Source organism: Mirounga angustirostris, unplaced genomic scaffold (assembly GCF_029215605.1).
Source record: "Mirounga angustirostris isolate CCGP_5_RB_7025 unplaced genomic scaffold, mMirAng1.0.hap1 SCAF_17, whole genome shotgun sequence".
NCBI lineage: Eukaryota > Metazoa > Chordata > Mammalia > Carnivora > Phocidae > Mirounga > Mirounga angustirostris.
The window spans coordinates 56,116,823-56,141,932 of record NW_026991725.1 but is presented as its reverse complement, the minus strand read 5'-3'; the positions used below and the strand labels follow the sequence as shown (position 1 = coordinate 56,141,932).

The following is a 25,110-nucleotide window of genomic DNA, read 5'->3' as shown; positions in this document are numbered from 1 at the left end:
TCGAGTTCTGCACAGAAGAGGGCACGTGGCTCCTGTAGGTTCTGCACCCGCACGGAGTGCCAGGCAAACATGCCCGATGTTTTCTGACATAAACCCAGCCGAAGGAGAAAACGAGGTAAAAGCGTAACAGCTAACAAGAGACCCCTTGTGTACAAGACACGGAAAGCTGTAGCCAGCAGCCCCGGCTCCCAGGGTTTGCGGTGATTTTCTACCAGGTAAGTAATCAAGGGTCTAGTGAGCCTCGATCTGTCAAAAGCCCCTAAGACACTCATACTCACGGCCAGTAATTCTCCTTCTAAGAACGGATCCCAAGGAAATAACGGGAGGTCCACACAGACACAGACATAAACGTTAACTGTCATCACGTCTCAGAAAGTTGGGGGCAATTTATTCTTTTTTTTTTTTATTTTTAAAGATTTTATTTATTTATTCATGAGAGACAGAGAGAGAGAGAAGCAGAGGGAGAAGCAGGCTCCCAAGGAGCAGGGAGCCCGATGCAGGACTCGATCCCAGGACCCCGGGATCATGACCTGAGCCGAAGGCAGACGCTCAACCGTCTGAGCCACCCAGGCGCCCTTGGGGGGCAATTTATTCTTAAAAAACACATTTGGCGGGCGCCTGGGTGGCTCAGTTGGTTAAGCGACTGCCTTCAGCTCAGGTCATGATCCCGGGGTCCTGGGATTGAGTCCCGCATCGGGCTCCCTGCTCCTTGGGAGCCTGCTTCTCCCTCTCCCACTCCCCCTGCTTGTGTTCCCTCTCTCGCTGTGTCTCTCTCTGTCAAATAAATAAATAAAAAATCTTAAAAAAAAAAACAAAAACACATTTGGCAAAATAAATTATGGTATATCTACACGATCATTAAGTGTCGTACTTGAAAATATTTCAGCATATGGGGAAATAGCAAATGTTTCTTCCTTATAATCTTCTGAATTTCCTAAACTGTCTAAAACGAACACATACCACATTTAAAGCCAGAGAAGAACGTATGTATTAATAAAAGAAGGAAACAAAGACCAGACCGGATTTAGCTTTGCAATAAGCCTGCAAACAAGCCCAACCAGCTTGGCCTCACGGAGTGCATCCCCCAGCTGAGGAAGGGCGGGAGCAGGTGAGATGCCTGAGCTTTCTCAGGGCTGCCTCAGAGCCCTGCCGCCCCTGGACGGCGACAGGAGGCCAGTGTCGGGTGTCACCGCCTCAGGACGGCAATGGAACCCGGTCCAGTCTGGGGAGGCCCCATGGGGGCTGTGCAAAGGCACAGGGAAGGTGAACTGCCCAGCCAGGTGTGGAGGGTCTGACAGAGCGGGAAGTGGGGCTGCACAGAGTAGACCCAACCTGGGGGGCGGGAGGGGGCTCATGGAAGCCAAGCAGGATGGTGAAGCAAGAGAATTTTGACACTGACATCTCTTTGCTAAAATGTAAGAGCTATTTCAAAATCACTTAGTTCCTAAAGTAAGAGCCCGCAGAGTACAGTCAAGTGCTACTGACCCCTCGCTTCCCCATGGGTTCCAGGAGGCGGGGTTAGGGAAACCGACCTGCAAGCTGTCGGTGTATTTGGTGGGGTGGATGGGAGGGTGAGCTTGGTCAGACTTGTTCCCGTTGCGTGGAGTGGGGCCACCCCGCTCTAGAATGCTCTGGGCGAAGGCCCCCCAGCGTGGATCCAGGGTCTGCTGCTCCACCAGCATGGTCAGGTTCAAGTCTTTGGGGAAGATGTTTGTTTCAGTACGAGGATAGCTGATGTACCTAGAACAAAGACAAACAAAGGGAAAAAGAAATTGCTTTAATTGCTCTAGAAACAGCTGAATTAGACTGGAAACCCCCGGAGACACCTGTCCTGCCCCATCTGCCTTAGCGGGCTCAACGGAAGGCAACCTAGTTTCCCTCTGCTGAGGAAGGTTCTCACATGGGACCCACAATGGGGTGAGTAACAGCAGGCTCGCTGGCTGAGATGCTCCGAGAAGCCAGAGCGTAAGTGAGGGGGCAGCACGGGGTGGGACACACTCCCGCTAGGCCTGCCAGCACCTGTGTGGCCGGGGACACAGCCCCGGCCCGATCCCTCGTTGCTCTGCCAGTGACCTGCACAGCCTTGACAGTGGCAATGGAGCCTGCTTCTACGACTTCGCTTCGAGCACAGAAAGAATAATGCTGGGGGGCACCTGGGTGGCTCCATCAGTTAAGCATCTGCCTTCGGCTCAGGTCATAATCTCAGGGCCCTGGGATCAAGTTCCAGGTTGGGCTCCCTGCTCAGCAGGGAATCTGCTTTTCCCTCTGCCCCTCCACTCAGCCCTCTCTCTCTCTCTCTCAAATAAGTAAATAAAATCTTGAAAAAAAATTAAAAAATAAATGTTTAAAAAAAAAACAGAGAAAGAATAATGCTGCCTAATAAACCATAATGTGGACCCTCCGTGTAATTTAACATTTTTTTATTGGCCACTTAAACAGCATTAATGAGATAATTTACATTCTTGTTTCCATACAAGTCTTCAAAACCCAGTGCATATTTTACACTTACAGCACATCCCAAATTTCAAGTGTTCAACAGTCCCCTGTGGTGAGTGGCTGCCACGCTGGTTGTGAGGACCACACTGTCCCTGGATGGTTTACGATGGCAAACGACTCCCAAAGGTGCTGTGTGCCACCTGCCAAGGCCCTGGGGGCAGCTGCTGAGAGGTCAACAGTGGGATGGGAATTCACTCTATGGGCTCTTATTTTAGGAAGTGATTTTGAAATGCCTTTTTCATATCAGAAAAGTGAGCGTCGGGGCGCCTGGGTGGCTCAGTCGTTGAGTGTCTGCCTTCAACTTGGGTCATGATCCCAGGGTCCTGGGATCGAGCCCCACATCGGGCTCCCTGCTTGGCGGGAAGCCTGCTTCTCCCTCTCCCACTCCCCCTGCTTGTGTTCCCTCTCTCTGTGTGTCTCTCTTTATCAAATAAATAAATAAAATCTTAAAAAAAGAAAAGAAAAGAAAAGTGTCAAAATTCTTTTACTTCAGAGTTCAGGTGATGTCTAGACAGTCTGTATTTTCCCATAAGCTCTAAAATGTTTTACCCTGGGGCCCCTGGCTGGCTCAGTGGGTGACTGTGTGACTCTTGATCTTGGGTTGTGAGTTCGAGCCCCATGTTGGGCGTGGAGATTCCTTAAAAATAAAATCCTTTTAAAAAATAAAATAAAATGGGGCGCCCGGTGGCTCAGTCAATTAAGTGTCTGACTCTTGATTTTGGCTCAGATCATCATCTCAGGGGTGTGAGACTGAGCCCCGCGCTGGGCTCTATGCTGAGTGTGAAGCCTGCTTAAGATTCTCGCTCTCCGGGGCGCCTGGGTGGCTCAGTTGGTTAAGCGACTGCCTTCAGCTCAGGTCATGATCCTGGAGTCTCAGGATCGAGTCCTACATCGGGCTCCCTGCTCGGCGGGGAGTCTGCTTCTCCCTCTGACCCTCCCCGCTCTCATGCTCTCTCTCTCTCATTCTCTCTCTCTAATAAATAAATAAATAAAACCTTAAAAAAAAAAAAAAGATTCTCGCTCTCCTGGGGCGCCTGGGTGCCTCAGTCGTTAAGTGTCTGCCTTCGGCTCAGGTCATGATCCCAGGGTCCTGGGATCGAGCCCCAAACCAGACTCCCTGCTCTTCGAGAAGCCTGCTTCTCCCTCTCCCACTCCCTTTGCCTGTGTTCCCTCTCTTCCTATGTCTCTCTCTGTCAAACAAATAAATAAAATCTTAAAAAAAAAAAAAAAGATTCTCGCTCTCCCTCTGCGCCCCCCTCTCTAAAAATAAATAAAGTATTTCACCCTGACAAAGATGCACTGAATTCTATTCCCAAATGTGGAATATTTACCCTTGAGTGTAGAGCTTTTCGGCAATCCTCATGGTTTCTTTAGCATTTATTCTCAACTTTCGAGAAGCCAGCTTCTCAAGCTCCTGTTAAACGTGTCACAGGCAAGTTAGGGCGTAGTGCAGGAGTCAGAGGGCACAGCACGGCCACACAACTCATCTTCACAAATGTCTGGCCCCTGTCACTCCAGCTGCTGTCACACAGAGGGGGAAAGACTGTGCTGAGGAAAGCTTTCTGGGCCTGCTGGGCAGGGACGGGGTAGATCTGATGGGCAGAAGCAAGAATCACCCAGGGAGGCAACAGACTCCCGGGCCCTGAGCACTGACAGAAGAGGGCTGGGATAGAGGCCAGAAATCAGCATTTTTCAACAAGCCAGCTAATACACAGATTCTAACACAGGCAGTCTGGGAACCGAACTTTGGGAACACCACCCGGGCCCTAGTAACTTCTCCTGGTGACGAATACCATTCTTCAAGAACTCCTGGGAGATAATTGGCTGTTCTTCCCCCTGGTGACATTCCACCAATGCTGATGGCTGTATGTGAAAGCATACTTAACCAGTGAGGAATAATACACTTATGTCTGTTATAGGAAATCAATCCATAACTCTCCCCTTGTCAATCCAACCACACACACACACACACACACACCATGCCACACCACAGATCAAGAATACACTGCCCACCAGTCCCTGCATGTTTCTCTTAGCCTGCTTGCTCTGTATGTTCAATCTCTAGGGTGAATCCCGACAGAAACTATACTCTGAATTTTCCTGCAAAGTGGTCTTTGGGAAAGGGCACCCCCTGCCCCAAGGTAGTTAACTCCAAGTTATGTCCAACGGGGGTGGCTCTAAAAATTTGAAAAACTCTGTTCCCTTTAAAGTAGGCTATTAATGCAGATTTTTAAAAATGATGTGTATACAGATTATGCAGAAACATTAAAAAAATGCTTGGGCGGAAAAAACAACCTATTCCAATTACAACAATGAAAAATACACGCGTATGAAAAAAATAGGAAGACACTCCGATTGTATCAGAGATTGCGTAAGGCTGGCAAGGTGAGGGGTGATGTGTCTTCCTCTTGAGGCTTCCCAAACCCCACACAAAGCAGCTATACTGCATTTATTAACTTACAAACAAACAAAAAAACCAAACCCCAGCATTAGAAGACTAAGCAGGCCCTGTTTTGGGGCTTTTTTCTTCCCAAGCACTTTCCTACACGGCTCTGTAAAGGGTGATGTTTCCTGCCACTGGGCCACTATCTGCCGCAGAAGCCGGGTCCCCACCACGGGAAGTCAGCGCTCCTGAGCACCTGGCACACTCTTCTGGAACATACCACAGTGTCCAACGCTTGAGGCCTCCACTTGCTCTTTGCCTTAGACCTGACCTCCACCACGGTTGCCCTGGGATCCTAGAAAGCCAGAAAAAGCAGAGGCCATAGTAACCTGTTGGTGCACCTTCTCCAACATTCCTGCGGCAGCCTCAGCTCACCATTCTGGACGACACCACCAGCAGAGGTCCCTGCTCCGGCCGGGAGAGGACCTCGAGTGAGGTCGGCTTGTAGCCCACAGTGTGGTGGAGACATCACCACCTTCCCGCTCAAACCAAGGCTTTGAGGGGCAACTTCATAAGCCCTCACAACAGCCTGTGCATCTCCGAAGAACCGTTTCCTATCTATACGTGCAGTGTACATTTTTCTTTTTTTAAATTCGGGATAATACCAAGTCAGAAATAGGAGAAATTATACACTACAAGCTGGAGAACTCAATCTTAAGACTGACTTCACACTTTTTCTTTTCTTTTTTTGAGACAGAGAGCAGGGTAGGGAGGGGCAGAGGGAGACAGAGAGAATCTTAAGCAGGCTGCATGTCCAGCGTGGACCCCGACGTGGGGCTCGATCTCACAACCCTGAGATCATGACCTGAGCTGAAATCAAGAGCCGGATGCTTAACCGACTGAGCCTCCCAGGCGCCCTGCCCAACTTCAGACTTTTAAGAGACTATAAATGGACAAAGAACTCAGTCTAACTGATTTGTTGATGAGGACATTTGTATTTCAAAATCCACATTTCTCCCCGCAAATGGGAGTTGGCTCCAGGTGCTCTTTACAAGGAACGCGAAAGTATCCAACTTGCCAGGCCTTCCTGCACCACATTCTAGCGAAGTAGAAAAAGGACAGCTCTCTTTTATTAACAGATAAATGTGCAGTGTCACAGACATGCCAGTGGTTGCGTGACCTCTAGGGTCAAAGGGTGGAGCAGTGGGGAGAGTGACTCCTGGGAGGCAGTGTGGTCTGCAGAAGGGGCTGGATAGTCACATACACGGGGATCCAGCCGTGCTCTGCTCCTCATTAGCTCCAGAGTCTGTGCACAGGTTACTTAACTTCCTCCCACATCGCCTGTAAGGTGGGGACAGCATCACCACCCTCATGGCACCAGGAGGACTGAATAAAATCACATAAGACTGGCACTGTAGCAGCTGCTCACAAGTTACCATCCCCCTTCCCAAATCACTACTAAACCTGCCTGGGGCCTTCGGCCAGGGGCACACATGACCCATCGAAGTAGAGATCTCTGAGCTTTCCTTGAGCACCACTGTGTGGACGATCGGTCCAAGGGTCACAACTCGGCCACTGACCAGCCCGTGGCCCTCTGATGTGCTGCACTCTCCTGATCCGTGCTTCCCCCAGGCTCTCCTGTGGCTGGCTGCCTCCTGCTAATCACCCTGACCTTCACTCAGAGGTCACCGTGAGAGGCCTTCCCTGACCACCCCATCTAGAACATTCCCGCTCCCTGCCCCCCGCCCCCAAGGCAGGTTTCTGTTCCTTTACCCTTTTACTTCCTGGCATCAGTCCCCGTATGAAATTCACTTGTTCATTTGTGACTTTCTTCTCTCTAGATCTCCTCATCCGACCAGTGGAAGAGGAGGCTGGACCAGATACTGTCTAAACTCCTTCCAGCTCTAGAAGTCTATTGTTCTAGACTGCTCTAGAAGATCCCGAGTTGTCTCCGGTGACAGCATTCTGCTGCAGGGAGAGACTGAAGCTATACAGTTCTTACAGTTTCTGACTTCATCTAAAAGGTCTACAGACCCTTTACTTTCAGATTGTTGAGCGTTGTTTTCATGGAGTTCTGGTCTTATTGGTTCCCCAAAAATGATACTGAGATGCAAGCGGAAAGCTATGGTTCAGAAGGAAAATGGAGCAGGATCACCTCCCCTAAGAGAAGGACTGGCTTGGGAACCTACAGAACGGTTTTCCCAGATCATTAAAATTCCAAATATTTCTTACCTCCATGCACAGCTGGTAGAGGACAAGACAAGCCGTGTGGTTAAAGAGACGATGCCTTTTCCAGTTGAAATCTACGACTCCATCTTTGTGGTCATGAGTTACTGTATTGGGGACAAATGGGAAGGCCGTGACTCACGGAAGCCACATGATAGGACAGAGAGGAGAAAGTATATTGCAGTGGAAGTCCAAAGGGATATGAAACATTGCTTTGGGAATATTTTGGGTCCCTAAGAAAACTAAGTGGATTCTGAACCTTGTAACAGGGTGGGAGGAAGGACAGCAAGGCTGAAAAAGTTAATTAGTGCCATTTATGCTCTCGGTTCTTCCCAGGCCCTTGGGCTCCACGCCATAAACAACTCCCCCAGCCTTACCTTTAATTTTGTGGAAGGTTTCTGGCACAAAAGCCTGAATGGCTTTGAACCTCTCCACCACGAACCCCAGGGTCGGGAACTGGCAGCTGCCGTAACTGATCAGCTGCTCTGCCAACACTTCTGGAAAAATCCTCTGAAGCCTCAGGGTTTGGAACCTAGTGAAGGCAGCTCCTAGAAAGTGAGGGAGGAAGGAAGAAGGAAGGAGAAAGTGGTGGACTGTAAGATCAAAGCTAGCTGCACATACTTACACACGAACATCATTCTCAGTTCTGTAACCCAACACCCAGTGTGCCACGTGGGCGCCCAGGAGTTCACCGGTGGCTCACCAATCCTCAGGTCCAGCTCCTGCCTCACGTCCACGGCATCGCTCACTCTCTGATCGGGCTCGGTCAGGTTTTCACAGGCCGCCCGGACGGCTCGGGGGGTGATCTCAGAGAAACGGGCTCTCAGCACCGGGAGACTGGGCTTCACTGTGCAAGAATCACCAAGGTCAAAGTCAAATCACATTGCCGTCCCAGCATAAAGGGCCCATTTTTCTTAAACCACCCTGAATGGAAGGAAAACCATCTCAAGACGATGTGAGGCACCCAATTTTCTGATTAGGTTAAATAAACAGCATGCCTAGCCACCTAAGAGGAAAACTTCACTATAACCGCTAAACTTAGTGTTGTGAGAAATAACAGTGGTATGAATTTTAGGGATTCAAGTGAATCTCAGCTATTCTCTTGGTGAGCCTCTCAAGATCCTAATCTCACTTGCTCTCTTAGACACTTACGGAAAATAAAAACGTTGTCAATGGAAAGATCCTACGGGGGAATTTTACGTCCTGGCATGGAAATAACACAGGACACGTACACTGTCCCTGAAAGTTAATGTGCTTAAATTCCCAGGAGTCATTACAGCTTTCAACACAAACACACTTTGGGAAAACGGAAGCCGTCCACTCTCTGAAGCCTGAGGATGGGCCACACATCACTTCCTCTAAGTTACCTGAAGTCATTAGCCCTGTTCGAGTCACTTAAATTCATTTCAACAAGTACGTGTTAATATCCCGGTACTGTACAAAGAACACAGCAGACAAACACGACATTCTAGAATTATTCTTTGTACTGCACGTATGTTGTGTATACGTTCTCTTAGAAATATTCAATACGTAAAGAAAGAGGATATACAAAGTCCCTGCTCTTGAGGAGCTGGCCATGTACTTGGACCTAACACGTCACAAGCCCTAGGCTACATGGTCTGTGCCACTGGTTAACTCATTTAGTCCTTATGCAGCCCTAACAGCTGTGTCAGACTGGCCTGACTTTCCAGAAAGCTGAGGCTCCCGAGGGTTTAGTAACTTGCTCCAGGACACATAGCTGGGGAGAACTGATGGATCCAGGGGGGAGACTCTCTGGGGAGGAACGCAGCCACGGCCCGTCCGCACAGGGGAACCATCTACTTCTGTGGTCCCAAACTACGGAAACTCAGAAGCCACAGCACTTACCGGCCCTGCATACATGGATAATTTCAAACCCGATATTTTCACCTTCTCTATCACAGTCGGTCCAGATCACCAGGGCCTGGCACTGCCGAGTCTCTCGTTCCAGAGTTTTCTGAAATTCCCAGTGGGGAAAGAGCAGGGAGAGCACAAATGCAATCACTTAACACCTCTCCGCTAAAGAGATCTGACTGAAGACTAGTGATGTTCTTGGAACATGGCAACTTGGCGAGAAGGAGAGATCTGGGAAACTGCTCTTACCACCTCTAAGGATGCCAAGGCCAACAGTACAATCCTCCAGCTTAGAACCACAGACCTGTAAGTGAGCTTCTAGAAGCCGGAGGGTTTAATACAACTACCCTAGTCTGATGAAACCTGAAACTCAGTTCTAACACATACTTGTAACTCTCATGGCTCTGTTAATGAACTGGTCCAAAAAAAAAAAAAAAATCCCTAAATTGAGTTTTGCCCCCAAGAAGGCTTCCCAGTTAGCAGTGAACTAATTATAGGTGCCCTGACTGCTTGAGAACTCATAACTTGCTGTCAAATGACCCTTTACACTTTGTCGTCTCTCCATGTTAATTAGGGCTGAATCTAGGATTAATAACTTAACAATATTATCCCTAGGATTTAAACAACCACTACTTACAAAAAAGCTTACTTTAGTTCCTTGGCTACTTAGTTTAAATGGCCTCATTTATATGATGAGTGGGAGTAATTTTTAAAAGCATGGTACTGGGACGCCTGGGTGGCTCAGTCGGTTGAGCGTCCGACCTTTGGTTCACATTGTGATCTCAGGGTTGTGGAATCGAGCCCTGAGTTGGGCTCCACGCTTATCGTGGAGTCTGCTTGGAATTCTCTGTCTTCCTCTACCTCTACCCCTCCCCCCACTCACATTCTCTCTCTCTCTAAGAGAAATAAAATCTTTAAAAAGTATGTTAAAAAATAAATAAAATCATGGTACTAAGTGTGGTGGGAAACTTGATCTCTAAATTCTAATGCATTCAGAACACAGGAATCACAGTTCAATTATTTTGTACTTGGAAGCTGCTCAACTCCAGTGCCACATGTCTTCTAAAACATCCTACCTTGATGTCTACAAAATTCTCTGGGCAGTACTTTTCAATTTCTGCTTCAAAGAGGACAAGGGGATTGCAGCTCTGCCTAGAAAAGAAATGAAAACACAACATATCCAACCTCAGCACAGGATGGAAAGTCCCCCATTTTAATGAGAAAAAATTGCTCCAGTGATGGATCCCCAACAGAAAAAGTCCCACATGAAAACGCCAGAGAATTAAAATCAAGGCTACGACCCTCTGTACAAAGCCCTTCCTGCTTTCTGTGACAACAGGAGTGGCCAAGAAGAAATTCTGGGACTCTTTCATTCATGTCTGCAACAGGATAAATGTAACCCAAGGACTACGTGAAATAGGTCTGGCTATTTTAAGGGAAATACCCTTCAGAGTGGTTGTTTATTCTAAACGTAGGGCAAAAATTCACAATGGTTCAGTTGATCTTAGGTCACTGCTGTGGTCTGTATGGTTTTCGTCCCCTCAAAATGCACATGTTGGAATCCTAACACCAATGTGATGGGGTTAGAAGGGAGAGACTCTCACAGGTGATTCTGTCACAAGGGTGGTGCTACCTCATGAACGGGATTTATAAAATCCCATTCTTATAAAAGAGGCCTCACAGAGCTCCCTAAGTCCTGCCACAAGGTGAGGACACAGTGAGAGGTCAGCAGAGTACAACGGGGAAGAGAGCTCTTCACCTGACCGTGTTGGCACCCTGATCTCCTACTTCCAGCAGCCAGAACTGGGAGAAATAAATTTCTGTCGTTCATGAGCCCCTCGAGTTGATGACATTTTGTTACAGCAGCCCGAATGGACTGAGACAGTCGCCTGAGTATTGTAAGCTCTACAATGAGATCAACATGCCTCAAAATTCCTGTAGCATTTCACAACTTACTGTAATAATCAGAAAGTTCCTCCCCCAGGAATTGTACTGACCATTTGCGAAACTGCATCTGGAAATCATGGGCCAGCAAATGTCCAGAAACTGAAGTCATTATCATGGTAACATTCTGAATAATAACAAAATTCACATTAGTCTTCTAGAAATTATATTTTGCCAGATCATCCAAATAAAAGGGAGAAACTTCTATTAAGGAAAAAAAAAGGGGGTTGCCAGGGGCTTGGGGGGAGGTGGGGAGGAATGAACAGATGGAACACAGAGGACTTTAGCGACAGTGGGAATACTCCGCATGGTGTTAGAATGATGGATGCATGTTATACTTTTGTCCAAACCCATAGAACATACAATACCAAGAGGTAACCCTAATGTAAAGTATGGACTTTGGCTGCTTATGATGTGCCAGTGTAGGCTCGATTGTACAAATATATCACTCTGGTGAGTGATGTTGATCATGGGGTGGGGGTGGGGGTGGGCGGTGTGTATATGTGTGTTGGGGGGGCAGGGGTTCTATAGGAAATCTCTCTACCACCCTCTCAATTTTGCTCTAAAAACCGAAAATGGCTCTAAAAAAAAAGTCTGTAAAAAAATAAAACCAAACCTAGTTGATCAGGAAGAAATGAACATAAATATGTCTCCTTGAAGCCAAATGCCACAGTAATACAATCACCTTTCTGATTCTAGCACCATGATGCCTTTGATGGGATTTAAAGTTTCCTCAAACTCTTATGTATTTGCTTCTTTCTTGTTATAAAGAGATGGGACCACATTTAATTAAAAAGTGACTTCCTGGGTGCCTGGGTGGCTCAGTTGGTTAAACGACTGCCTTCGGCTCAGGTCATGATCCTGGAGTCCCAGGATCGAGTCCCGCATCGGGCTCCCTGCTCAGCGGGGGGTCTGCTTCCCCCTCTGCCCTCTTCCCTCTCGTGCTCTCTGTCTCTCATTCTCTCTCTCTCAAATAAATAAATAAAATCTTAAAAAAAAAAAAAAAAAAAAAACCTTTAAAAAAAAAAAAGTGACTTCCTTATAAATGATAAAATGGTTGCCTGTCATCAGGGATCTTTAGGTCTTAACAATCGTTATTCTTAAAAGATTGTGACTTATTCTACAGTGGCCAGGCTCATTCTTCTCGATCGAATAACTCAAGATGCAAGGAGTTTAGGGACGACCTCTAGTAAACAGCTGCTCTTTTTATAGCCATAACGAAAAACTCCAGGAACATACCCCAAAATGGCCCACAGATCTAAAAGACACCTACCTGGCCATATAGATGATAATCAAATTCATAGATCTTGTTGAATTTTGAAAATCCTTCCCTCTGTAACAAAACAAAAATACAATTGATCGATTACGTTGAAAACAAAGGATTCCTCAGCCTAAAGATGAAGCAGAACACTGGTAAGCGATAATACTGAAAAGTAACAGTATTTCCTAAAGACAAAAACTAGGCTATATTACTAAGACCATTTATCAAGTGGCTCCTCGAAATAGTTACAAGCACATAATTGGTAGAGTCCATGGAGTTTTTATGCTGGAAGGTAACCTTGAGGTCGGCTAATATAACATCTTTTCATGGATGAGAATGGATGTGTCCAAGGTCACGTCACAAATTAAAGGCAGAAGAAGGATTAGGACATAATTCTCTTGACAATTTTCTCCTTCTTCCCCATATACTTTTACTACTTTCTGGCTGTACAATTGTACCTGTCAACTGTGAACACAGGCAAGTCGTTCACTTTTCTGAACATCAATTTATTTTTGAATAAATTTACCTCTGGGTTCTCCCCTGGCTCTAAAATCCAGTAACACTATGAGCCCTAGTCAGAACTGGAACCCAGTCTATAAAGCAATTCCTTAGCTTGTAATCATGGATGAATAAGACCCTCTCTGAGTAGGTCCCACTTTTCTCCATAGGGACATTAAATGTAGTTACACATGTGAGTTTTGCACCAACACTACACAGAAGACAAGAAAAGGGCCAACTGGGAACTGGAGAAATGTTCAAGGGCCAAGAGAAGGGTCAGTGTTGAGAAGAGTCTTCCTCCGTCTCACAAAGACAATTTTTCTGAGTGGAATAGTAAATGAGGTTATCTTTGAGGCATATGGATGATTTTTTTAAAAAAAAGATTTTATTTGAGAGAGAACAAATGAGCAGGGGAAGGGGCACAGGGAGAGAGAATCCTCAAGCAGACTCCCCACTGAGCACAGAGCCAGACACAGGGCTCGATCCGAGGACCCCGAGATCACCACCCGAGCTGAAGACAGACGCCCAGCTGACCCAGGCGCCCCCATAATGACAAATTTTAAGAGGGATTTTATTTTAGTATCTGATACTTAAGAGTTCACTGGTTGCCAATGTTGCCAAGAAAAGAATTCCTCTGTACAAACTCCACTTGCTAGTTAAGCCCTTCTAGTAATAGAGAATAGAAACTGTCTAATCAGTAGTTTCTGACTTTTTTTTATGAGAAGCAGTGTCAGCAACTTTTTTTTCGAGAAAATGGTTTCTGACTTTTTAAGAAAGCTCTGAAGCCCTCCCAAACAAACACTAATATGGACCCTGATATATAACAAGGCTGAAGTCGGCTTACTCAACCTCTCCCCAGCCCAGCCCCAAGTGACTCCTGAGGTGCACATTCACTGTCCCTTGGGTCTCTTGGGAACGCAGTCTGAAAACCACTGTTTTAGATATACGTTTCAAGATAAATAACTTGTCTGATAACATGCGTGTGACCCCACAACAGGGCTCTTCCAGGTGGTCTCCTCTGCCAGTGGTAGCCTCGAGGATGTGAAATGTTTTTCCTGACATTTCAAACTTGCCCCCCTACAAGTCCCATCTGAGGATGGCGCACAATTATGTACGATTCCCCATTTGCGTGAGGTGCTCAGGGAAAGTGGATGCTCCCAAATTACAGTAGTTCTGGAGTCTGGGAAAGAAAAACAAAAACAAAAACAAAACAACCTGGTAGACCAAGAATGTAGCTTTTGTGATCTCTTTTGCAGTGTTGTCCACTCTATTAAAAAAACAAACAAAACAAGTTCCTTCTCTAAGCACTCTGTAGGAACTGTCACACGGCTGCTGCTAATGTATAGCAGGAGTCATTAAGATTTCTCTTTCCGAATATAAAAAATAAAACCATGAAAAAGCTGTACACATGTAGAAGGTTGTAGTTTTCAATGTGCTTCTGAATGCTATTGTAAATGGAACAGTTCTCTTAATTTTCTTTCCGATTGTTCATTGCTACTAATTTGTGTGCGTTGATCTTGTATCCTGCAACTTTGCCGAATTTATTAGCACTAATGGTCTTTTGTGATTTCTTTAGGATTTCTATTCTATAAGATCATGTTGTCTGCAAACAGACATATTTTTTTTAAGATTTTAGCTATTTGAGAGAAAGAGAGAGCACGTGAGAAGGGAGGAGGGGCAGTGGGGAAGGGACAAGCAGACGCCCTGTGGAGCAGAGAGCCGATGTGGGACACCATCCCAGGACCGTGGCGTCATGACCTGGGCTGAAGGCAGATGCTTAACCGACTGAGCCACCCAGGCGTCCCGCAGATAGACATATTTTTAATTCTTTCCAATTTAGATTTATTTTTCTTGCCTAATTCCTTTAGCTAGAACTTCTAGTAATTTGGGATAGCAATGGGGAAAATAGGCAATCTTGTCTCGTTCCTGATCTCAGAGGGCAAGCTTTCAGTCTTTCACCCTCCAGCTAAAGTTAGTAATGGGATTTTCAAAAATGCCTTTTATCATGAAGGGGATTAAATTTTTATCAATTTCGTTTTCTGCATCAATTGAGATAAACAATGTAGGTTTTTTTTTTTTTAATTTTATTTATTTATTTGACAGAGAGAGAAACAGCGAGAGAAGGAACACAAGCAGGGGGAGCGGGAGAGGGAGAAGCAGGCTTCCCGCGGAGCAGGGAGCCCGATGCGGAGCTCGATCCCAGGACCCTGGGATCATGACCTGAGCCGAAGGCAGACGCTTAACGACTGAGCCACCCAGGCGCCCCAACAATGTAGGTTTTAAGTGGGGGATTACTGGGGTCATATCTGTGTTTTATAAAGTCACTTTGGCAATGGAGAATTTCAAGAGTGAAAGGCTAGGGAGAAAGCTACTGGAGTTTTCCATGTGAGGGGTCAGAGGCCTGCACTCTACAACACATCAGCTCTTGCTCCCACTATCCAGGAGCTAGAAATGGAGGTCTAAGGATCTTGGGAATCTTTAAAGAAAAAAGGGCAGGGAACTTCTTCCCCATACTCTTAGAAATGGCCTCCAGAAAACCATTTCACGATCCACTTCAATTAAAAAAAAAAATTTTTTTTAAATTTTATTTATTTATTTGACAGAGAAAGACACAGCGAGAGAGGGAACACAAACGGGGAGTGGGAGAGGGAGAAGCAGACTCCCCGCCGAGCAGGGAGCCCGATGCGGGACTCGATCCCGGGACTCCAGGATCATGACCTGAGCCGAAGGCAGTCGCTTAACCAACTGAGCCACCCAGGCGCCCGATCCACTTCAATTTGACAGATTTTCCTGAACAGTTCTTGCCGCCTCCGCGCCAACTCTTATACAAAATCTTTTACCTTCCCCTTCCTTTGCACCTCCAGTGTGTCTAGGACACATTCTCATCCCTTACTTGCCTGTTTCTTGGAGTTTGTACCAGTAGGAATAGGGCTGATGTTCGCTCTAATCCCAAACCCTAGGCAGTTCTGCCCCATCAATATGCGTTCACAGACTGCAAAGTCAGTGCAGCTGCAGAACGCGGGGGATGCGACAGAGACGGGGAGACCTTGTTAGCTGGGAATGCTCGGACAGAGCCTGACTACCAACTGAAAGGACTTTGGTCAGTGGTTCCCAACAAATGAGTTTCCGAATCACAGGGACTAATGTTAAAATAAAGACTTCTCTGATCTCACCCCAGACCCACAGAATAGCCGGTGCCCCAGCTGGTTCCGATCATCAGACAAGTTTGCGAACCGCTGCTGTGGACGAGGAGGAGCCAAGGTTTTCAAGAACACGGATGAAACGTCTCACTATACTTTTGCATGCCTATCTTTCGGAAAAGACAGGAAGCCAATGCAATGACCCAGAAGCGAGAGAAGTGGCCTCCGTGTGTATTCCCAGCGCGCGCCTCGCCGTCCCGCTGGGGGATCGGGACAGCTCCCTCACCCGCACAGCTGATCGGAAATACGCCTCCTTACCCGCCTCATGCGACCGTTGGACAGCAGGTCGGCGATCCCCTTGGCCGCGTCGTTTTTCTCGGCCACACAGAGAATTTTCCGCACGCCTCGGAAGGCCACCTCCATGGCAGCGCGGGACAAGGTGCGGGCTCCCGGCCGTTTCAGCCAGCGGAGCGCGCAGCGGGCGACCGGGAAGATCATCCCTAGGCCCCGCGCCCGCAGCCGCCCCCCGGGTGCCCACGCATGCTGGAGAAGCCAGAGGTGAGGTCCACCTGGCCCCCGTCCTAAGGGAACTGGGGCCTCCGGGAGCCGCCAGCGCCACCTTCTGCGGCCCGTCACCTCCCCTCAGCCCGCCGGGCTTTGCACCCGCTGCCTCTGCCGGGAATCCCGCACCGCAGGCGTCCCGCTTCCGCCCGCCTTCTCGGGCTACATCCGCCCCGCCCGAGCGCCACATGACCGCGAACTACAACTCCCAGACTGCCCCGCGCTCCTGGACCCCTAGCACATTTCCGCTCCTCCGCCCCACTTCCTTCGCTTCCCGACAGTGGTTGGTAAGTCGATTCGTCCTTGGGAGAGGCCGCTGGACAGTTCTGCCCAAACCTGTCGCTAGCTCACAAATCTTCTGTCCCGCTCGGAAGTCTACGCGGACGCTTCCGGGTCACGCGGCGCAGACACCAAGAGTCATGTGACACCAAGATGGCGGCGCCGCGGTAGCTGGCTACGGGTTGTGGCGTCCGAGGAGCCGCGACGGTTTCTGTCCTCGGGCCGTGGGGGCGGCAACGCTTGACTGGCCCCTGCGGCGGCCCGTAGCCCCGCGTTAGGCACCGGTTCAGGGCTTGGCTGTTGCTGTCGCGGTGGGTTCGGGGGAGTGCCGGTGACCTCGCTGCAGGTGTCCTGCGCCGGACGCTCTCGCCGGAGGAGGAGGAGGAGGAGGAGGAGGAGGAGGAGGAGGAGGAAGAGGAGGACAACCGGCCTGCCGGGTCTTCTGGACCTGCGGCGTCCATGGGCTTCTGAGGGCTCTGGAGGAGCTATAGCTCTGAGGGGACTGTGGGAGTTCGAGTCTTCGAGAGTGTGAGGGGCAGCCTAGTACCCCTGAGGGCGCAAAGAAGACCGCGGGGACTTTGCTTCCTCTTCCAGAGGCCTTGCTTCCCTGCGTTGATTACCCCCTCATTCTTTCTCACTTCCTCTCAATGTTCTCTCCATATATCTGGAAATATGATCAGCGCCCCTGACGTGGTGGCCTTCACCAAAGAGGAGGAGTACGAGGAGGAGCCTTACAATGAGCCCGCCTTGCCCGAGGAGTACTCGGTGCCACTCTTCCCCTTCGCCAGCCAGGGAGCCAACCCATGGTCCAAACTGTCCGGGGCCAAGTTCTCTCGGGACTTCATCCTTATTTCCGAGTTCTCCGAGCAGGTGGGACCCCAACCCTTGTTGACCATCCCCAATGACACCAAAGTTTTTGGTACTTTCGATCTCAATTACTTCTCCTTGCGGATCATGTCTGTGGATTACCAGGCCTCCTTTGTGGGCCATCCGCCTGGTTCTGCCTACCCCAAGCTGAACTTTGTGGAGGACTCCAAGGTGGTGCTGGGAGACTCCAAGGAGGGAGCCTTTGCGTATGTGCACCACCTTACCCTGTACGACCTGGAGGCCCGGGGCTTTGTGAGGCCCTTTTGCATGGCTTATATCTCAGCGGACCAGCACAAAATCATGCAGCAGTTTCAGGAGCTCTCAGCTGAATTTTCCAAAGCTTCCGAGTGCTTGAAGACAGGCAACAGGAAGGCATTTGCGGGAGAACTTGAAAAAAAACTGAAAGACTTGGATTACACCAGGACAGTGCTGCACACGGAAACGGAGATCCAGAAGAAGGCCAATGACAAAGGCTTTTACTCATCTCAGGCAATTGAGAAAGCCAATGAACTGGCTAGTGTAGAGAAGTCCATCATTGAACATCAAGACCTGCTGAAGCAGATCCGCTCGTACCCTCATCGGAAGTTGAAGGGGTCTCCTTTGTGTTCTGGGGAGACGGAGCACACCCAGGATCAGGCCAGCCAGGCAGCCACTACCTCTAACCCTGATGAGTCTGCTGACACAGACCTTTACACCTGCAGACCTGCTTATACCCCGAAACTCATCAAAGCAAAGTCCACCAAGTGTTTTGACAAGAAGTTGAAGACCTTGGAAGAGCTCTGTGACACTGAGTATTTCACCCAGACCCTGGCTCAGCTCAGCCACATAGAGCACATGTTCAGAGGAGACCTGTGCTACCTCCTGACCAGCCAGATTGACAGAGCACTTCTAAAACAACAGCATATAACAAACTTCCTCTTTGAAGATTTTGTGGAGGTCGACAACAGGGTGGCAGAGAAACAAGAGAGCGCACCCCCTAGGCCCGTTCCAGGCAGGCCGCCTTCTAGGTCTCTGGAAGAATGTCCGATTCCTCAAGTGTTAGTTAGCGTTGGTTCCTACAAGTCCAGTGTGGAGTCTGTGCCGATCAAGATGGAGCAGGAACTTGGAGATGAGGAGTACAGGGAAGCGGAGGTGACAGAATCGAGCAGTTTTGACCCCCAGGAAAACTTGGACTACCTGGATATGGATATGAAAGGGAGCATCAGCAGTGGCGAAAGCATCGAGGTTCTGGGCACGGAGAAGTCCACTGCTGTGCTGCCTAAGTCTGACAGCCAGGCCAGCCTCACGGTGCCATTGAGCCCCCAGGTGGTCCGGAGCAAAGCGGTCAGCCACAGGACCATCAGCGAGGACAGTATTGAAGTCCTCAGCACCTGCCCCTCGGAGGCCCTCATCCCTGATGATTTTAAGGCCAGCTACCCAAGTGCCATTAACGAAGAAGAATCATACGCAGATGATAGCGAGGGAGCCATCCACTTCCAGGCAAGCGTCAGCCCGCCAGAGCTGGGTGAAGCAGAGGAGGGCAGCCTAGAAACCCCCCCGTCACAAATAGACTCCTCCTGCTGCATTGGGAAGGAGAGTGACAGTCTGCGGGTGCCCCTCTCCCCTCCAGCCCACACCCCCTCGGAGCAGGACGGAGTAGTGAGCATCCCTCCGCAGCGCTACAGGCAGAAGGACCAGGGGTTCCGTGTGGACTTTGCCGTGGAAAATGCCAGTCCTTCCCGAGACAACAGTTCCGAAGGCTTCCCTGCTGATGAGCTGGATCCAAACCGCCTGCTGGCGAGCCGGGATGTCAGTAAGACCAGCCTGGACAACTACTCGGACACTACCAGCAACATGAGCAGTGTAGCCTCCACCAGCTCAGACAGGACTCCCTCTTCTGCTCACCCCACCGGCCCCTCTTCCGAGAGGCATAAAAAGAGGGCTGGCCAGAACGCCTTAAAATTCATCCGTCAGTACCCCTTTGCCCACCCGGCCATCTACTCCTTGCTCAGTGGGAGGACACTTGTGGTCCTAGGGGAGGATGAGGCCGTAGTGAGGAAGCTGGTGACAGCGCTGTCCATCTTTGTCCCCAGCCACAGCCATTTCGCCAAGCCGGTGAAGCACTGGGTCTCCTCTCCTTTGCATATCACGGATTTTCAGAAGTGGAAGCTTATCGGCCTGCAGAGGTAACTGGTTACCCGCGGTGGGGAAGGGCCCCATCCCGTTAGAGACGAGGCTTCAGACGTACATCCCTCTGGGGGAGGTGCACAAGGTCGCGAGGTGGGCCCGGAATTGGGCGACCTGGCTTCCACACTGGGCCCTCAACACTAACCAGCTTACTCTGTAACTTTTGGCAGATCATTCCCTTTCTCTGGCCTTCTGTTTCCTCGTCCCTCGCATGAGGGTTGCCGTTCTGAGGTGGTTTCCAACCCTGGTCTGCGATCTGCCGTGTCAGAATTATTTAGGAGAGTTTTTTTTAGATCATGGAGTTCCGGGTCCCACCCCCCAGAGATTCTGGTTCACTTGGTCTGGGGTGACACCTGGAGTTTATCTGGTGTCCAGCAAGGTTTGGGGAACAACCGAACTTGGAGATCCCAGGTTCTCGCTGATTCTCAAATTCACACTATGGTGTAAATGACTGAAGAGACATCGCCTTCTGAGAAAGGGCCGTGGTAGTCTCAGAAGGTGGCAGCCATCACTGGTGACAGGGACATCAGGGGCTCCAGTGGCTTTCACTCCACTGTCCTATTTGCCTTAGGAGGCTGTGTTTTTTTCCCCTAGAAGTCTGTGTTCATAAGGAAACGGAAGAGCCAGTTCCTCCTTTCTCTGTTTGATTGCTTTCTATCTCATTTTCCCACAATACTTGTGTTGCAGTAGACTCCTTTTCTTTTTTCCAAATACTGCTTGGCAAGTTGTCGGGCCCAAGGGTCTCTTTCCCTCGGGGTACGCACGGGGTTCAGCTTCCTCGTTTCCTTCTCTGCACCCCGCTTGGCACATCTGTAAAACAGAGATGCTGACACAGCCAGTCTGTGCTTCCCGTGCCGCATGGGAAGAGAGAACACTGCAATCAGGAACTGTTCGTTCCAATTTTCCGACTCTCCTTTTGCATCAGTCCCTAGTATCAGTGAGGTCCCCGCCACCCGAGTCGCCTGGCGTTTGCCCCTCTTGGAGAAGTCACGCGGCCCTCGCTCTAACCCTTGCTGCGTGTTCAAACTAAACAATAAATTAAAAGGGTAAAAAGGCTTTCCTCGGGGTCGTGGTGGTGGCATTTAAGCAAGTGGCGCCTCCACGGCCTGCCTCGGCTCACTGGCCATGCTGGTGGGTGCTGGGGTGCCATCTGCAGGTGCCTGGGCAAGGCCACTGCCTTGGAAGAATTCATAGTTGAGGAGGGGAGACAGATGTCAGGGAGGAGAGTGTCAACAGCGGGTGCTTCGTGCGTTCTAAGAAAACAAAGGGGGGGCGACTGAGTGACGGGTGGGAAGCGAGGGAGAGGGGCGCCTGGGGAAGGCTTGGGGTCTTTGGCTGAAGGCACCAGGAGGGCGAGCTTGCCAGTGTGGGGGAAGAGTGATGACATGGGGACTTGGTGTGACGTGGCCCAGACCCCTGGACCAGCCCCTTCCTCGGGCTGCACAGGAGACCACCGAGTGGAGTCCTTGCTTATGGCTGCAGAACCAGGCTCAGGAGTGAGAGGCTGCACTGGGCGCCCTTGCGGACTTTGTCCTTCCTCCCGGGATCCGGTCCCTCTGCTGATGCCAGCTCTGTGCTCGGGTGTAACCCGTCAGTCCCAGCAAGGCAAGGGCTTTTCAGAGATTGCTTTTGCCCCTGATCTTGGTGGAAGAATGGGTCCGTGCCCCTTGCAGACACATACCTCTTCTCCGAGTCACTCCCCTCGCCCCAACCCTTGACCTTTTCCCCTTTTTCTCCCTCAAAGATGGAAAATCTAAAACGCACATCAGTCTGTTGTCAGCTGGCTTATCCAGGACCAGGCTCAGGACAGTCTTGCCCTTCCCAAAGGTTTTCCCCAAATCCCCTCCTTAGAATGTGCCAGGATGGCAAAAGAAGTTCATCTCTTACGCCAGCTCTGTCCCGTTGGGTACGTGGCTGGAGGGCTGCGTTGAGGATTCTGAGGCCTGGGCGGGGCTGCCTTGGGCAGCCTGCTGTGATCAGCTCATGGAGTCTGGCTGCAAGAGAGGGTAGCTGGGGGCGCCTGGGTGGCTCAGATGGTTAAGCGTCTGCCTTCAGCTCAGGTCATGATCCCAGGGTCCTGGGATCGAGTCCAGCATCGGGCTCCCTGCTCCTTGGGAGCCTGCTTCTCCCTCTGTTTCTCTCTCTCTCTCTATCATGAATAAATAAATAAAAAATCTTTAAAAAAAAAAATTAAAGAGAGGGTAGCTGGTGGGCGGGCTCCCTGAAGTGGAGGAGTGAGGTGGTCTGAGTCCCTGGCCGGCCCTACCAGTATTCATCCACCGTGGGCACCTGAGCAAGTCGCTCCTCCACTCGAGGCTTTGTTCCCTCCTGAGAAAATGAGAGGGTTGGATCCCTGAATGATCATTTGCCAAATATTTACAGAGGACTGTGAAGTGCTAGCCACTCGGCCCACTGCCAGAGTCATAAGGCGAGTCAGCCGTGGTGCGTCCCCGTGACAGGGCAAGCACGGTCTTCAAGGGGGGGGGTCCCTCACGCCAGTCCCAGCTCTGTCACCACACTGTCAGCTTGACCTCTGAGGCTGTTCGCATCTGCAGATGGGGTTGCCAAGACCTGTCTCGTGAGAGTGGGTGTGAAAAGGCCCATTGCATCTGGTCTGTGTCTGATCAGCTTGAGTGCGTCTCTGGTAACCTAGGGGGACGCATACACCGTCGAGGGAGGCAGGCCGAGGCAGCAGACGCTGAGTGCGGCCCTCACCAGCCCGGCTTTGGAGCCTTTAAGCATCTCTCTGTGAAGGCGAGAGGCCCGTCAGAAGTGACAGACGAGAGCATCGCAAACAGCCCCGAGTGGGGAAGTGTCTCCTGTTGCTCACGTTCTCAGACCCTCTGGGCGTGCACAGATGTTGGGTATTAGCAAGGTCTGCCTCCAGAGGTCCTGCTCTGGTGTGAGATACAGTGGGTGGGGGCTGGAGGCCTTGTTCCCTAGGGGCCGTGTCACCGCAGCGGGGACTGGATTTGCCGCAGCTCTCCCAAGGAAATCCTGGGAGGTGAGCAGCAGACACCATCTGAACGTGTCCTGAGATGAAGAGCCGTGGAGTCGTGGCCTGGGGTGGGTAGGGAGGGGCGCTGTGGGTGCTGTGACCTCAGGTCCTGATGCTTCCACTGTCGGCCGTGTGGATTTGGACCAGGCCTCTCCTCTCATTCATTCAGCAAGGCTTGTTGCACACGCCTGTGAGCGGGCTTCTGGGGCTGTGTGGAGCTGCAGGAAAGGGTCACATCTAGAAAGAACGTAACGCCCTGTGCTCGCCCTTTGAAGTGCTCAGAGCTGTGGGTATCACTGGTGAGTCATCCCAGCAGGCAGAGCCAGTGTTGAAACTGGGAGGCAGGAGGAGGCCCATCTGAGGATCAGCATTAAAGAGTAGTAGTAGAAGAGGGGCCTTTGTGTGGCCGTGAACTTCCTTGCCCGGGGGGAGCTCCGCTCTAGAGGGGGTTGAGTCCGTGTGCTGGGTTAATCTGGAATCAGAACTGTGACCCAGGAGAGTCTCTCCCCAGTCAGGTGCTTCGACTCCAGCTAAAACCAGCTGAGATGATGAACTGTTTGAAGACTCCCACCCCCACAACTGCCAGTTTCATTAGCCCTTGATTTTTTTCCCCCTAAAGTAGGCCTTCTGCCTGGAGATGCTCGTGAGTTGGATCCATCACTTATGGGTATGAGATGGGCAGATAATCATGTTGGTTTCCCATTATTTTAAATCAAAATGAAGGATAAGTGTATTGCTACCAAGTCTCAGGAACAAGCCCCGGACAGAGCTCAGTACCGATGGGAAGAAGTGCTAGTTGCGGGGGGGGGGGGGGGGGGTCAGAGGCCTTGGTTGAGTCCCGGCTCAACCACTTAGCTGGCGGACCTTGCGTGAGCCACGGCCCCGCTCTGGGCCTCAGTGTTCGTGTCCGCCCCACAGCCTACCCCCGGCCTTGGGATGGACCGTAAGGAATCTGAGACAGGTGTGGGAGGTGAAGCGTGAGGCTGTCAGTGCCGCCGAGGGCCAGAGGTGTGGGCTCGCCTCTTTCCATGCTGCCTCGCCCCCTGGTGAGGAGCGTTGTGGGGAAACACGTGGAGGAAGAGTTAGACGGAGCGGCATCTTCTGAAGAAGCGGTGCTCTGTAGGTGAGGGTAGGTGTGGGGTGCCAGAGCTCCCCGGGAATGGCCGGGCCTGAGGCAAGGTGTTCAGCACGACCGGTGGCTGGAGTGGAGCGGCAGGAGGACGGGGTGAGGCCTGGCTTTGCTGCCGCGCAGAACCTCGGGGGGCTGGATGTGCCCAGCTCGAGGGGGCCTTTGGCTCATGGACTGGGCCCCTCCTGGGGTGGGGCTTGTGGGGCAAGGGTGCCTCGGGAGCTGCCTGAGCACATTGGTAGTGTGACTGAGGAGGCCCGTGTCCCCGCGAAGCCAGTGAGCCGCCTGTAGGTCCTGCTTCCTCATTGCCCACGTGGTGGGGGCCACAGCCCACTGCTTGCCTCACGGTCTTCAAGACACGCGGCCCATGTGGCTGTTTCCTTATCTCTGTGACCCTGCTCTTGTGAGTCCCAGGTTCTCGGAGCCCACCTTTGTTGTAAGGTCCAGCTCCGAGGCTGTTCCTCCAGAACCTTCCTGGCCCCGGGCCTCCCCCTTTCACTCCAGGTCCTGTGTGCATGTCTTTTCTTCCCAGCTGACCAGGCTCGTGCCTCACTCCCTCTTCCGCCCCCAGCTCACTGCCTGGCATATAGTAGATGCTGCTAACTGTACAAGGACATGACACCACCCAGGAAGGAAAAAACATAACGAGATTGCCTTAGTCCCCCAAGTGCCTGTCAGCCCTCTGTACACAATACCTGAGGCCTAACCCAAGCTCTCAATTCCAGACGTGTGTCAGTCCGTGAAATCTCTGGTCAGCTAGACCTTTGCCAGACTGCAAGGCTGGCGGACTCTGGCTGCTCTGGGAAGACCGATCTAGAGGGTTTTAAGGCGCTGCTTACTAGGGCGGGTCACCCTGACCCCTTCCCTCGTTGAGCAAGCCCTCCGCTTGCCTCTGCTCCACGGGTGCCATCGTGGGCAGTGGGCCAGGAGGCCAGATCAGCTAGTGCCGGGCCCGCAGGAGCTCCGTGCGCTGGGAGAGACGGGGCATAGATGGCCGGCACAGCCCTGCTCGGTGCCAGGCTGATGGGACTGAGGCCCAGGCACTGTCCTAAACACGACCAGTTTGGTCTCTGCAGTGACCACCTGAGGCAGGACCGGTTATCTCTGTCGGACAGAAGGGGCTCAGAAGGCTTAGGGCACTTGGCCGGGGTCACAAAGCAAAACAGTAGAGATGCAGAGGAGGGGATCACGGGCGGCCGGTAAGGTTTGAGTTGGCATAGAAGCGAGTACAAATGGAAGGGAGGGGTGTCCCGGGCAGAGCACTGAGGTCCGTGATTGTGAGGCCCTACC

The 25,110-nt window shown here is 50.8% G+C and overlaps 2 protein-coding genes across 5 annotated transcripts in view; one reads left to right on the top strand and one right to left on the bottom strand.

Annotated features, from left to right (window-relative positions):
- The window catches only part of TOP3A (DNA topoisomerase III alpha), a 30,819-nt gene extending 14,299 nt beyond the window's left edge, over positions 1 to 16,520 (bottom strand). Inside the window, exons 1-11 of the mRNA XM_045889741.3 lie at positions 16,139 to 16,520; positions 12,195 to 12,254; positions 10,975 to 11,048; positions 10,054 to 10,129; positions 8,972 to 9,080; positions 7,809 to 7,952; positions 7,483 to 7,653; positions 7,112 to 7,212; positions 5,160 to 5,234; positions 3,828 to 3,910; positions 1,533 to 1,740 (exon numbers count right to left, since the gene is read on the bottom strand). Of these exons, the coding sequence (XP_045745697.1) occupies positions 1,533 to 1,740; positions 3,828 to 3,910; positions 5,160 to 5,234; positions 7,112 to 7,212; positions 7,483 to 7,653; positions 7,809 to 7,952; positions 8,972 to 9,080; positions 10,054 to 10,129; positions 10,975 to 11,048; positions 12,195 to 12,254; positions 16,139 to 16,318 (1,281 nt within the window). The 5' untranslated portion in view covers positions 16,319 to 16,520. The remainder of the gene's footprint in view (positions 1 to 1,532; positions 1,741 to 3,827; positions 3,911 to 5,159; positions 5,235 to 7,111; positions 7,213 to 7,482; positions 7,654 to 7,808; positions 7,953 to 8,971; positions 9,081 to 10,053; positions 10,130 to 10,974; positions 11,049 to 12,194; positions 12,255 to 16,138) is intronic.
- A 184-nt stretch (positions 16,521 to 16,704) lies between these two features.
- The window catches only part of SMCR8 (SMCR8-C9orf72 complex subunit), a 13,945-nt gene continuing 5,539 nt past the window's right edge, over positions 16,705 to 25,110 (top strand). For all 4 annotated transcript variants that reach the window (XM_064582046.1, XM_064582044.1, XM_064582045.1 and 1 more), the window contains exon 1: positions 16,705 to 19,692. In XM_064582046.1, coding sequence (XP_064438116.1) covers positions 17,333 to 19,692 — 2,360 coding nt within the window. In that variant the 5' untranslated portion in view covers positions 16,705 to 17,332. The remainder of the gene's footprint in view (positions 19,693 to 25,110) is intronic.